The 14,625-nt window shown below is 38.7% G+C and overlaps 1 protein-coding gene across 2 annotated transcripts; it reads right to left on the reverse strand.

Annotated features, from left to right (window-relative positions):
- Positions 1-4,902: 4,902 nt before the first annotated feature.
- C4BPB (complement component 4 binding protein beta) lies at positions 4,903-14,625 on the reverse strand. 2 transcript variants are annotated; one of them, XM_058538134.1, is made up of 6 exons: positions 14,568-14,625; positions 13,840-14,010; positions 12,502-12,678; positions 6,721-6,814; positions 5,644-5,770; positions 4,903-5,072 (listed from the first exon to the last, which is right to left on the reverse strand). In XM_058538134.1, exons 1-6 carry the CDS (start codon positions 14,623-14,625, stop codon positions 4,929-4,931), a joined length of 771 nt encoding a protein of 256 aa, XP_058394117.1. In that variant the 3' UTR covers positions 4,903-4,928. The 2 variants fall into 2 exon arrangements, with proteins under 2 accessions (XP_058394117.1, XP_058394116.1); XM_058538133.1 differs by having other exon boundaries at positions 13,840-14,013.

Here is a 14,625-nt window from a genome sequence, read left to right on the forward strand (position 1 = left end):
CTTTTCATAAACACAAGAGGGTTATACAAGATGCAATCCAGGGGCCGGCCCCGTGGCTTAGAGGTTAAGTGCGCATGCTCCACTACTGGCGGCCGGGGTTGGGATCCCGGGCACCTACCGACGCACCGCTTCTCCAGCCATGCTGAGGCCGTGTCCCACATACAGCAACTAGAAGGATGTGCAGCTATGACATACAACTATCTACTGGGGCTTTGGGGGAAAAAAGGGAAAAAAAGGAGGAGGATGGGCAATAGATGTTAGCTCAGAGCTGGTCTTCCTCAGCAAAAAGAGGAGGATTAGCACGGATGTTAGCTCAGGGCTGATCTTCCTCACAAAAAAAAAAAAAAAAAGACGCAATCCAGCTAGCCTGGAAACCTTGGATCCTGCAGGGTTCAGTCTAGGTCCACAAAAAACAATCCACTTTCCATGATGCTAGGTCCATCAGGCTTTCCTGGGGCTCAGGAACTGATGACCTTGCCCTGTGCTGGTCTCTATCCCGCCCCAAGAAAATACAAAAGGTGAGGAGTTTAACACATTTACTGAGTTCCAGCTCTGTGCTGAGCTTTCTGGGACGTATAAATGTTAACGACCACCACCACCACTACTACTGCACGCTGGGCACCAAATGACCTCCAGAAGGTGGTCTATCATTGAGAGTTGCTCACAAGAACGCAATGATGGACTGGCCATGTTTGTTATCACATAGATCTAGGAAGGATCCCAAACCCTGACATTATCCAATTAAGCTATTAATCCTCAGGATTAAGGTTTATGTGCTCAGGAGATTGCTATTAAAGAGCAATTCTTGGGCCGGCCTGTGGCTTAGCAGTTAAGTGCGCACGCTCCGCTACTGGCGGCCCGGGTTCGGATCCTGGGCGCGCACCAACGCACTGCTTCTCTGGCCATGCTGAGGCCGTGTCCCATATACAGCAACTAGAAGGATGTGCAACTATGACATACAGCTATCTCCTGGGGCTTTGGGGGAAAAGTAAGTAAATAAAATTAAAAAAAAAAAGAGCAATTCTTCCTGAGAACTTCACTTTTTCTGTAATAAACACCAAAAGTCCCATAAAGTTTTCAGAAAAGGAGTTGAACCATAGCACAAGTTTTGACAGAAGATATGGGATTTGAGCTAGGCTGTGAATGAAAAGTGGAAATTATTAAACGAAAATGAGAAAGGTATTAGAGGTAAAGAGAACACGGGCCAAGTCACAAAGATGAGACTGATTGGCTGACTTGACAAGAAGGAGCGTAGAGGAGGATTCCAGATTGTGCAAAGTCTTAAGACCCAAGCTGAGGAAATACCACCACCAAGATCAAAGTTGGGTCTTCAAAATACCATTTCCCAATCTACTGGAGTCCTTTTCTTTACTTTCCACAGTGACTGTTCCAAATTTTTCTCTCCAGGTTGCCGTGTTGTCTTACTCTCAGTACATGATCTTGCCTCCTACTTTACTAAAAAAATCATTCTACATTAGCTTCTATCCACCTCAAATTTTCTCTCCCTATTCACTTCTGTTTCAGAAGACATCTGTTTGTTCTTTTCCTTCCTTATTTTCCTTCTGAAATGTTCCCTCAATCTTGCCAAAATATCAAATTTCATTTTTCCTCTGTAATGAGAGGCTGAAGTTCTCAAAAGATTCCTTCTCATTAATCACTCCCTGCCCCTCCTGTTGTTGCCTTCCAATCTGGCTCCTTCCCACCCTGTTGACTTACCTCTCTGGGGCACACCTTTATCTCCAAATTCAAAATTTCTTTAACTCATCTCATGATTTCTCGGCAGCCTCTAACACTGCTAATCATTTCCTTCCTGAAACTCGCTTCTCCTTTGGCTTCCATTACCCTAAACCCTCCCGATTCCCTTATCTCACTAATTGCTCTTTCTTAGTTGTTACCACCTCTTCCTCCTTTTTTTTTTTTTTTGTGAGGAAGATCGGCCCTGAGCTAACATCTCGCAATCCTTCTCTTTTTTGCTGAGGAAGACTGGCCGTGGGCTAACATCCATGCCCATCTTCCTCCACTTTATATGGGATGCCGCCACAGCATGGCTTGCCAAGCGGTGCGTCAGTGCGCGCCCGGGATCCGAACCCGCGAATCCCGGGCCACGGCAGCGGAGCGCGTGTACTTAACGGTTTGTGCCACTGGGCCGGCCCCTCTCTTCCTCCTTTTCATCCTTAGGTACAGATACATCTCAGGTTCTTCTTTTTTAAAATTTTCCCTTCACATCTTTGATTCTCTTACCTGCCCTCATGGCTTTAACTACTCCCTGTGAGAGAATTGCCTCATAACTACATTTTTATCTCTGACTGCTCTCCCCACCTCAGACTTACATTTTGGGTTGCCCATTAGATGTCGTATAAGCACTTTATGTTCAGCACACCCCAAGGGGAACTTCTCATTTCCTGCCCAGAAGCTTCATCTTCTGACTCTGACATTAACCCAGGCTCCCAGGAATGGAATTTCAGACTCACCTTTAAAACTTTCCCCTCCCTCATCCTCCAGTGTTCAATCAATCAGTTGACAAGTTGTTTTTATTTGATTTTGCAATGTCTCTCCTGTCTGCTGTGTCTTTTCTCTTTCTGCTGCCACCAAACCAGTTCAGGCCATCCTAGTTCCTCTGTCTCTTCCTCCTTCCACCTGTACTGCACACTGTTGTGGGAGGAATCTGCTGCGTTCTGTCCTTGCCACTTCCTTGCTTGAAAGTCTCCCATCTCCACTCACTGCCTGCCAAATAAAGTTTAAATTCTCTAACATGCCCTTTAAAACCCTCCATAAGCTGGCTTTAATGTGTCTTTCCAGCCTTGTCTCTCATCATTCCCATGCTTTATCCAGGCCAATCCAGGCTATGTGCTATTCCCTAGACATGCCCTGTCTTCCCTACCTCTGTGTAGCGCCTTTATTTATTTATTTATTTTTAATTTTATTTATTTATTTTTTTCCCCAAAGCCCCAGTAGACAGTCATATGTCATAGCTGCACATCCTTCTAGTTGCTGTATGTGGGACGCGGCCTCAGCATGGCCGGAGAAGGGGTGCGTCGGTGCGCGCCCGGGATCTGAACCCGGGCCGCCAGCAGCGGAGTGCGCGCACTTAACCACTAAGCCACGGGGCTGGCCCTGTGTAGCACCTTTAAAAAAATTATTAAAAACTCAATTTAAAACATTAAAGAATTTTAAGAGAATAAACACCTGTAATTTCACCGTTCTAAAACAACTGTTTTCTTCTCTGCCTCGTATTGCCCAGTCCTTTTCTACAAGAATAAAGGTTTTAAATAAATGCTATCATAAGTACTTGTTATTCTGTATTCTATTTTTACTTAAACATATTTTTAAGATTTTCTGGTCATAGTTATCACTGTAAAAGGCTGCACTGCATATGATGTACCATAATTTATTAAACATTTTCCTAAGATTGGATATTACAAATGCTCACAAGGTCTTGCTAGTATATAATGAATAGCTTCAAATCACAATTATTTTGCTCCAGTTAGATTAATCCTAGGAGTGGATTTACTAGGTTAAAATGTTTGTGACTCTCTTACTATGTTTCTCAAATCTTTTTTCCACTTGGAATGTCCTTCTCCCTAATCTTTGTCTCTAAATCCTACTCACTTTCAAAGGCCCAAATAACTGGGACCCCTTTCTTGACAGTTTTCCTGCCTCCTCCTCCTCCCAGACAGAAGTCATCCTCCTCACATCTGCGCTCCCATAACACGCTGTTCAGTGCAAGGTGTTTATTTCATTCTAATCACCCCGAATTAATGGTATGTACATACATGTCTGTGTCTATTAACAGACTGGGCTACTTGAGAGTCCATTTCTTTTTTATTTTTTTGTGAGGAAGATCAGCCCTGAGCTAACATCCGTGCTAATCTTCCTCTTTTTGCTGAGGAAGACCGAATCTGAGCTAACATCTATTGCCAATCCTCCTCCTTTTTGTCTCCCCAAAGCCCCAGTAGATAGTTGTATGTCGTGGTTGCACATCCCTCCAGTTGCTGTATGTGGGACGCGGCCTCAGCATGGCTGGAGCAGTGGTGCGTCGGTGCGCGCCCGGAATCCGAACCCGGGCCGCCAGTAGCGAAGCGCGCGCACTTAACCACTAAGCCATGGGGCCGGCCCCGAGAGTCCATATCTTATTCTCCTTCATAACTTCGTCTAGAGACTTTCCATTATTTCAAGCTCTCCTATGTATTTTGCCCAGATTTCCTGTGTTTTGAGTAGAGGTCAGAGGGAGAGATGGGGGGCAGCTTTTCATAGCAGCTCACTATAACATCTTGACAGGAAAACCTTAGGATTCTTGTTTCTTCCGCCCTCTAAAAAAGGAGAAAAAAATATATTCACTTGTGTTGCACCATCTCAAATTTACCATGCAGGGCTGTGTTTCACCCAAAAGGCAGTAAGCAACATTACTGCAGGAGATTTGGAAACCTGGTTTCATAAACAGGATGTAGGGGACACCCAGGAGAGAATTTGGGTGCAAATTCTACTTTTGTTTCAATAGGTCGTTCTAAGAATACAACTGTTTTGTGCCTATTTTCCCAAAAGGAGAGGCTAATTTTTGCGTTATAAGTTTTGGTGGACTTGAGGTTAATTTTTGCCTTATCATTCATGTATCATATTAAAATATGAGGCACAACCTTAGCTATAATTTGAGCTTCCCACCATCCTTAAAGACAGGAAATTAAACCCTTCACTCTCCCTTAATGTGTTGCTAATTCTGGTCTTAGACAACCATCACACCTGGTCTTTCCACATTCTGAGTGCAACACACGCACGCGTGCACACACACACAGTGCATTATACAACTGCAGCTGGTTACTATGAAGTTGCATTTCAGTCCAATGAGAGAAAAACCTGAAACCAATTTCAGAACCAAGAGAAAAATTTATTCATATGTGTATTTCTATTACCTAGTCTGCTTAGTTACAATGTCAGGGTAACATTTTTGCCGCCAACTCAGCTTTCTTCATTTCCAGAGAATATTTTAGTTCCTCCATTGTTAAGCCATTTTCCTGTAATCTTTGCATAAATTTCTTTACAGCTTTGCAAACTTCCTCACTCTCCTGAAAGTCAAACTGTAGAAAGAAAAAAATTTTTAAGTTACAACTTAAGAACTGAGACGCAGCTGTATACTCTGAGGCCAGTGGGTAGTGCTTAGGTCCCTGAATGGGGCTCAGAACCAGCCTGGCTTAAGCAGAGGCTAGGGTCTTCAACATGATGAGTCACTTAAATTTTCTAGCTTAAATATACTTATTATTATCCCAGTAATAAACATAAACTAAAAGAGGAGTCTCCATGAAAATTGATCTAGTCAGTGCTTTTTGGAGTCTAGAAGAATTTTAGAGATGTTTCACAGCAATACTTTTAAGTCTAAGATATGAGTTTATGCACCTTGCTGTGTAAAGTACACGAGACAGTAACTCCTACCAACAGGGCCTCATGAGGTAATTGTGACCATAGTGGCAAATGGGAACTTCCATTTGTAAAAATGTGAGTTAATTGTTTATGAGCCCCATTCTACAATCAGGCCAAGGCCAATGCATTCAAAGACATCCCAGATTGAACAGATATCTACTGAGTGTGTGCCAAGAGCAATGCCAGGCCCTGGGGATACAGCCGTGAACCAGATATACTTGTGCTACTTACAAGCGCCTTCTCACACTCAGTCTGTGGAGCTGGTGTGGGAGCTTCTTGGATCAGCTCACAGACTGGAATTGCACTGCTCCACTCCCCATCAATGCACTGTTGGTGCTGCGTGCCCACTAAGTGGTACCTGAACAGAAATTAGAATGGCAGCAACGCTCAGTCTTTCCACCAGCTAAGGCTGGTTTTGTGTAGTTGTATTCAGTATTTCATACTGTGATAGAATCCATCTCCCTGCCTGAGCCTGAATGCATGTGTAAGTTATCTCAGTGTTACAAAACAGTAATAAAGTAAAACCACTCTCCCGGGGTTGGAGGGGACTCAAGCAAAGAGTCAACCCATAAAACATGGAGAAGTTAGAAATTCTGAATATGTGTGTTTATGCACACTGTTTTTGGGTGGGGAGGGTGAGCGAAGAAGTACTTCATTATTCAGTAACTTAAAAAAAGCATCTGTCATCTACGCTCTAAAAAGGAGGAGAAAGCTAGAGATGGCCTTCAAATAAATCTTAGAGAACTAGCTAAAAAGGAGCTGCAGATTTTAATATGAAAAACATGAGAGTTGACTGCCAAGTCTGTTGGAGGTATATAATAAGACTGAAATGCCAGTGAGGCCACGTGACTCTGAGTTAATAAGATTGAGGCAAGAAAAAAAAGAAAAGGCTAGGAGATCTGTGAGGTGGGTGACCAGGCAGTCTAAATTAAGGTTAGACTTTAAATAGGGTGTTTTAAGGATCTATACTCTAAATTCTTCTATTTCTACACTTCCACATGTTCTGTATTTCTTTGAGTTTTTTGTTCTGAAATTCTTTAGAAAAACATACATTGTTAATATTTTATCTTGTCTTAACTAACAGAAAAAAATGATATTGTAATTAGGACAAATATGAGGATCAGTCTTCTTCTAGGGATAGTGGAGAGCTGGCAGTGGGCTAAAGCACCTTTCGAAATCAAAATGAGCTCAGAATCCTGAAGCAGGAGGAAACCAGCGGACTAAGTTGAGACAGACTGGGTCATTCCCAAAAACAATGGTACCAGTCAATGGGCAAGATCTTGTATTTGAAAGGCTGCGTACACTTACTTCTCTTCACAGTAGTAAGTAATGGTAGATCCTGAGCTGAAATCTCCTCCTTCAAAATAGCCATGAGCTGGATTCCCAGGAGGGCCACAGTGTCCTGAGAGACAGAAGTATAGGTGTGACAGTTGTGAAGTTCGGTTATGCTCAATTAACAGCACCCCTAAGTGCAACTGTCTATGCCAGCACCGTCTTCACAGCAGCACATGTGGGATCTGGGGACATGTTCTCTGTTCATTTCCTTCTGGTCAAAATCATATTTGTCCATGGGAAAGACCCTCTCCCCTAGCTCATTCTGTGAGTCATTAGTGATTTGAGAGTACTTTCTGATTGGCAGGAGCTTGAGGAAAGGAAGTTTAAGTCGTAGAGATGCTAATTGTCAGTGTACAAAAAGAGAAAAATTAGACCATAGGTAGAGGTGGAAGGAGTAACTCCCTGAGACAGGAGATAAGTAGTGTGAGCTCAAATGGAGGCTGACATCACCTGTGGGACAGAGTTGTGCAATATGACCACTTCAGAAAAAAGGAGAAGGATGGGAGGAGAGAGGATGAGTCTGTAAAATTGTGGAAAGAGACTTGGATGAGGTACTAGATGTTGTGAGTGTTGGTTCTGCCTCTTCCACTAACCACACGGCAGTAAAGCAGCCATTTCCTCCTTCCCAGCTTCCTCCCCAACCTATAAGACGAGCAGGTTAATAATAGTATCCCTAAGGTCCCTATCCGCTCTGAGATTATTTGAGTCTAAACATGTTGATTGAGATTTAGGGCTAAATTAAGAATAATTATGTAGGTGTATATTCATTGAAACATAAAGTTCTTCAAAACAAATAGTTGAGTAAAAACAGCAAAGCACGAAAGAGTATGTATAATACTATTTTTGTAAAACATAGTTATATACAAACTACATATGAACAGAAAAAAAAAAAAAGCCTGAAAAATTATATATCAAGGTACTCTCTTATCCCTGGGTGGTAGGTTTGTAGGTAATTAAATGTTTTCTTCTTTTATTTTCTGTATTTTTCTACAACAGAGATGTATTACTTGAGCAGTTAATAAATAACTTTTAAAAGGTCAAAAACTGAGTTCAAAAGCTGTATAGAGGACAGAAAAAAAGAACTTGACTGAGTTGATTAAAGAACTCCAGTTTAGACAGGGTTCTTCTGGTGACTTTTAAGAGTACAGTTTTGAACTGAAGGAGATGACGTGGGTCTTGGGTCTAAACAGAAGAGAATCTGCTTTATTTAGGAACCTAGGGAGCTTCCCCTAGAATTGAGCAATGAACTAGCACTAAAAGACAGAGATCCTGCATTTTGGAGCTAGGATAGGAACTATTGAATTAAAGGAGAGTAAAATAGAAAAGGCCTGGAAGAAATAAAAAACCTGTGTCAAGCTAATGATGTAAATGATATTATATGCTTGTAATTTAACTGCATATAGTATATACCTATGTTTTAAGTAACCCCAAACTCTCTAAATAAGAATATATATAGTTTGTGATTTTGAACTGTATGTCTATTTATTATTTTAATGCTACTGCCAAAATACATCCGAAGAGTGATATCACTTTCTGTCACTGACATAAGCAGCTCTCATAATCTCTCATATCTTGAAAGATATTAGATGAAATAGATTTTTTAATTTTTTGCTAATCTGATTAGCAAAGAATTTGTATGTAATTTTAATAACCACTTCCGTAACTATTAGTAACATTCAATATCCTTTCATAAATTTGAGGAATATAAATGCTGTTTGGGGCTGATTTTGGAATTGTCCATCCTGAAAATTTGCCATTTTTCTATTGGGTTGTCTATTCCTTACTGATTTTAGGGGGTCTTTGTATATTAGAAATATTAACTTTTTAGCCATCAAATATGTTGCAAATATTTTCTTCAAGTCTATTATTATCTTTTAGTTTTTATGATGTCCTTTAATATGTAGAAGCTTGACTTTTAAAATTTAGTTGAATCTGTCCAACTTCTTCCTTTATGACTTCGGGTTTTATGTTACCGCTTAGGAAGACTTTCCCCATTCCAAGATAACAAACATATTTTCTTACATTTTCTTTAAGAATGTAGTAATTTTGCTTTTTACCTTTATATATTTAAATTCATTTGGAATTTATTTTTGGTAAGGTATGGGTAGAGTTCTTTGTTTTTTTCTAAATAGATAATTATCCCATTACCACTGAATACAGACTTTCCCCACTAATTTAAAATAAACTGTTTTACTTTTCTGTGTCAGTACTTAGCTATTTTAATGGCATATTAATTATAGTATCTACAATTTGCCATTTTAATGCTATTTCACTTATAGTAACTTTGCTGTAATTTTACTATCTGATAAAGTGTCTCCTTCCCCTTAATTCAGCCAAATATATACATTACTCATCATTTTCCAAAAAATAAATTTACAGGATGTCCCCTTTCACCACTCCTTTCAACATAGTACTGAGAGTTCTTGTTAATGGAATAACGCAAGAAAGGGAAATAAAAGGTATATATATTGGATATTGGGAAGGAAGACATAAAACTGTCTTTGTTCACAGATGACATGATTGTCTATGTATAAAATCCAAAAGAATCAACAAAAATATCTCCTGAAATTAATAAGTGATTATAGTAAGGTTGCAGGATACAAGATTAATATACAGAAGTCAATTGCTTTCCCATATACCAACAATGAACAAGTGGAATTTGAAATTAAAAATACAATACCATTTACATTAGCACCCAAGGAAAATTAAATACTTAGGTATAAATCTAACAAAATATATAGAAGATCTATATGAGGAAAACTCTAAAACTCTGATGAACAAAATCAAAGAAAAACTAGATAGAGAATTATTCCATGTTCATGGATAGGAAGACTCAATATTGTCAAGATTTCAGCTCTTCCCAATTTGATCCATATTGAATCTTCAATGCAATCTCAATCAAAATCTCAGCAACTTATTTTATGGATATCTACAAAAAAGTTTATTTGGAGAGGCAAAAGACCCAGAAGAGCTAACACAACATTGAAGGAGAAGAACAAAGTTGGAAGACTAACACTACCCCACTTCAAGACTTACTATAAAGCTACAGTAGTCAAGACAGTGTGGTATTGGTGAAATAATAAACAAATAGATCAATGGAACAGAATAGAGAGCCCAGAAACAGACTCATATAAATATAGTCAATTGACCTTTGACAAAGGAGCAAAGGCAATACAATGGAGCAAAGATAGTTTCTTCAACAATTGATGCTGGAACAACTGGACATCCACATGCAAAAAGGTGAATCTGAACACAGACCAAACACCTTTCACAAAGATTAAATCAAAATGGATCATAGACTTAAATGTAAAATACAAAACTATAAAATTCCTAGAAGATAACATAGGAGAAAACCTTGATGACCTTGGATACGGTGATGCATTTTTAGATACAACGCTAAAGACATGATTCATGAAAAAAAAACTGATCAGCTGGAATTCATTAAAATTAAAAACTTTTGTGCTGTGAAAGACATATCAAGAGAATTAGAAGACGACCCACAGACTAGAAGAAAATATTCGCAAAAGACACATTTGATAAAGAATTGTTATCCAAAATATACAAAGAACTCTTAAAACTCAACAATAAGAAAGCAACCAAATTAAAAAATGGGCCAAAGACCTTAATGGACACCTCACCAAAGAAGATATACAGATGGCAAATAAGGATATGAAAAGATGATCCACATCATATGTCACCAGGGAAATGCAAATTAAAACAACAATGAGATGCCACTACACATCTGTTAGAATGTCCAACATCTGGAACATTGACAACACCAAATGCTGATAAGGATGTGGAGCAGCAGGAACTCTCATACGCTGCTGGTGGGAGTGCAAAATGGTGCAGCCCTTTTGGAAAACAGTTTGGCAGTTTCTCACAAAACTGAACATACTCTTACCATATGATCCAGCAATTGCGCTCCTGGGTATTTACCCAAAGGAGTTGAAAACTTATGTCCACACAAAACCTTCACACAATGTCTATAGCAGCTTTAATCATAATTGCCAAAACTTGGAAGCAACCAAGAGGTCCTTCAGAAGGTGAATGGATAAATGAACTGTGGTACACGCAGAAATGGTATTCAATGATAAAAACAAATGAGCTATCAAGCCATGAAAAGACATGGAGGAAACTTAAATGCATATTACTAAGTGAAAGAAGCCAATCTGAAGAGGCTACATACTGTATGATTCCAAGTATATGACATTCTGGAAAAGGCAAAACTATGGAGACAGTAAAAAGATCAATGGTGGGGGTGGGGGTGGGGAGCAGAGAGATGAATAAGCAGAGCACAGAGAATTTTTAGGGCAGTGCAAATACTCTGTATGACATTATAATGATGGATATATGTCATTATACATATGTCCAAACCCATTGAATGTACAACACCAAGAATGAACCCTAAGATAAACTACAGACTTTGGGTGATTATGATGTGTCAATGTTGGTTCATCCTTGGTAAAAAACGTACAGTCTTGGTGAGTGATGTTGATAATGGGGGAGGCTATGCATGTGTGGGGGTAGGAGGTATATGGGAAATCTCTACCTTCCTCTCAGTTTTATTGTAAACCTAAAACTGCTCTAAAAAAATAATCTTTAAATAGATAAATAAATTTGCAATATCAGATATGTACCCTTCCAAATGAGATTTTAAAATTAATTTTTTGTTTCATATTTTTTAATTTAAAATTATGGTTAGGATTGCATTGTAATACCAAGTCTGCCCATCCAGGATAATCGCATATCTTTTCTTTTACTCAAGTCTTATTTTTTGTCCCTCAGTAGATTTTCATACAGGTCTCATGAATGGAATTATTTTTACATTTCAATATTCATATAATAATTACTACTAAAAAGTAAAACTATCAACTTTTTAATATTTATTTTGTATCCTAGAATGAATTTTTAGTAGAATACTAAAATATTCTAGTAGATTCTATTTTTAGTATTCTATTTTTAGTAGGATACTAAATTATTCTAAAATAATCTTAAAAGATTATTTTAAGTATATTTTGCAAATAATGATATCCTGTGACCTACCAATCATTCTAGGAATCCACACTATAGAAATAACAGCATAGACACAAAGATATATGCATGTGTACACAGATATATGATAACATTCATTTCAGCATTGTTTATAATAGCAAAAATATGAAAATAAAATGTGTTCATCAATATGAGAGATGTGGAATAAATTATAGCATATCCATGTGCAGTTATTAAAAAGCAGGAGATAGAACTATATACACTAATCTGAAAAAGATTCTCATGTATATTATACATGAAAAAAGCAATTAAAAATATATAGCAAAGTTTTATTTTTGTAGGTATATATGTGTGTAGGTGTGTATGTGTGTGCATTTCAACTCATTTCATTTAATTTTGCAATGGATGAGTTGTGGGGTTTTTTTTTTTCCTGTTTTTGTGTATTTCGCAAATAAAAACTTTAAGTCACTATCTTGGAATTAAAAAAAAAAATAGTCACATGCCCCAAACTACCCAATTTGGACCTAGTAGGACAGGAATCCTACTTGAGAAAAGACAAAAGTGCTGTTCGTTTTGTTGGCATACGTCACTTGAGTCGAGGCTTGGCTCTGTGAGCTCCACTTGCTTCTTGGCTACACACTAGATCTTAAGCCCTTGCCAGATACAGAAAAGAGGAAAGCATCACAGGGATGCGGTGAATGCCGAGGGTGTCACTGCTAATCAGTATCTTCGGGATTTGTGCTTGTTTTTCTTATACTTAACTGCTTTTGCAGACGGGAAAGGGTGGCACCCAGGTGTGGTCCTCCAGGCACTGGCTCCAACTGCTGCCCTTGAGGATGTAGTGCTCATTGCACTTAAATGTGATGTTGTCATTCACACTCACAGGCTCCAAGGAACTGAACTCACCATTCGCCAGCACAGGGTTGGGACAGTGGCCGACTGAAGAAGGAAACAGGCAGTGATCTGAAAAGACTAGGCTGAAGCCCACCACAGCAATGGCTACACCTCCTCAGGCTTCGTTGCGAAAACAGGAAATTAGAGCTAAAACTGCAGTTTTTAATAGGGTCTGGTAACGGGTACCAAACTGTAGCAATGCAGGATAAGAAAAGACTGGGTTGGCCTAAGTGTGGCAGAAAAGGTCTTGGTCACACACAAGAGTGACAACTGGCACTTGAACTTACTAAAGGTAATTAAGCATAACTGGAAATTACCAAGAGCATGTTCATCATCCTGTTATGTTAAGCATTGCTCAAAATTCTTGAGCCTATGTTTGAGGCAAGTATTTCCTTCCCTTTCATCCAGCCAAATATATATGTTACTCATCATTTTTTGCTTTGTTTTGTTTTGTTTTTCCCAGTTGGAAAACTAGGAGAGAATGCAGAAGGATGCGAATTTGGTCATATGAATAAAAAATAAACATATTGGTGTGCTTTACTCTAGGTATAAAGGAAAACTAATCCAACTATTCCTAAAAATAGTGATAATAAAGAAGATATGGACTAATTATTCTCCATCTCTATAGATATCACAAATGTTTTGTGAACTTGAGCAAAATACTTGGACCTCAGTTATCACATTTGTAAACTGAGAACATAAATTTTTCCCAGTTCAAAACTTAGATGATGGACGAAATAAAATGATATGATATATTTACTTCAAAGTAACAATAATGTAAAGCAGAATTATAGGTGAAAAAAAGATTAGTGATGTGTTGATAATTGTTGAAGCTGGGTGATGAGTACATATGAGTTCATTTTACTTTTCTGTCTTTTTTGTATATGTTTAAAATTTTTCATAATATAAAAATTTTAAAGCAGTATGATATTAAATAAATTAGAGCCAAAAAAAGTAATTTTAATATATGGAAGATATTTTTCCTTCTTATAGGGGTGATTGAGTCTATTCAATTAAATTAATACTGATCAAGAGCTGATCATGTGCCTTCTAAAAGAACTTCCACCACTAGAGAGCTTTAAAAATGGATGCCTGGAAGTTGAGAATTTCTTTTTTATAAAGTTTGAGCGTGGCCTACTGGAGATAGGACGTGAAAGAACACAGTGGGCTGATGAGATGGACAAGAAGCAGAAAGACCAAACCTACAGCGGCACTCAGGAGGGGAGCCGTTCCACTCCAGAGAGGCGTTGCAGAAAAGGGTTTTCTCTCCTACCAGGTGGTAGCCCTGGATACACAAGTAAGTCCCCAGGATTTTTCCTTCCATCTTGTTTGCAACAAATATGCTATTGTCCACTGGGGGAAGTTCTGGACAGCTCTCTGCTGGAAGGAAAAAGAAAACAGATTCACTTGGCATATCATGTGCTGTGAGGAAGCCCTTATCAGATTCCCCCTCCAAGTGTATTTTGTTGGATGATTGATTCTGATTCCTCGTACTCTTCCAGGTCCAGGTCCTTCCACATTCCTCCCTTCCCAAGGATTCCCAAAGTTTTGTTTTCAAAAGGATAACAGCAATTTCACTCAAATTCAGCCGTAAGTTTTCATTCCTAAAGAAAAAAATCCCCTTGCCAAATAGCAGTCCTGGAGCTTATAACAGATAAGACCTCTCGAGATTTTGAAATTGGTACTTTTTTTGCTCCCAGAACAGAAGGGGAAAGTTAACAGATAACCACCCACTTCACAGAGCAGAATCATCAATAAATATTTACTAAGCCCCTATTGAGTACAGATCATTTGGCTAAGTAATTTGAGATTTTTCTAAAAAGGAAATACATTTCATTAATTTAAATTTCATTATGATCCTAGACAGAATACCTCATAACCCACAAACCGATATCAAGTGCCTTGTAAACTGAGCTTAGGAAAAGCATACATACCATCTGAGGCAGAAACCAGCCACACAACCACAAGATAGCACGCAAACCAAGAAAACAT

Source organism: Diceros bicornis, chromosome 4 (assembly GCF_020826845.1).
Source record: "Diceros bicornis minor isolate mBicDic1 chromosome 4, mDicBic1.mat.cur, whole genome shotgun sequence".
Taxonomy (NCBI): Eukaryota; Metazoa; Chordata; class Mammalia; order Perissodactyla; family Rhinocerotidae; genus Diceros; species Diceros bicornis.

Coding starts and splice junctions, on each gene's coding strand:
- C4BPB (XM_058538133.1), bottom strand. CDS start 14,625: ATGTTTTCTTGGTTTGCGTGCTATCTTGTGGTTGTGTGGCTGGTTTCT. Junction 6,815..12,501: donor CTTTCCCGTCTGCAAAAGCA/GTTAAGTATAAG, acceptor TCTGTCTCTCAG/GACACTGTGGCCCTCCTGGG. Junction 5,073..5,643: donor CTGAGTGTGAGAAGGCGCTT/GTAAGTAGCACA, acceptor TTCTTTCTACAG/TTTGACTTTCAGGAGAGTGA.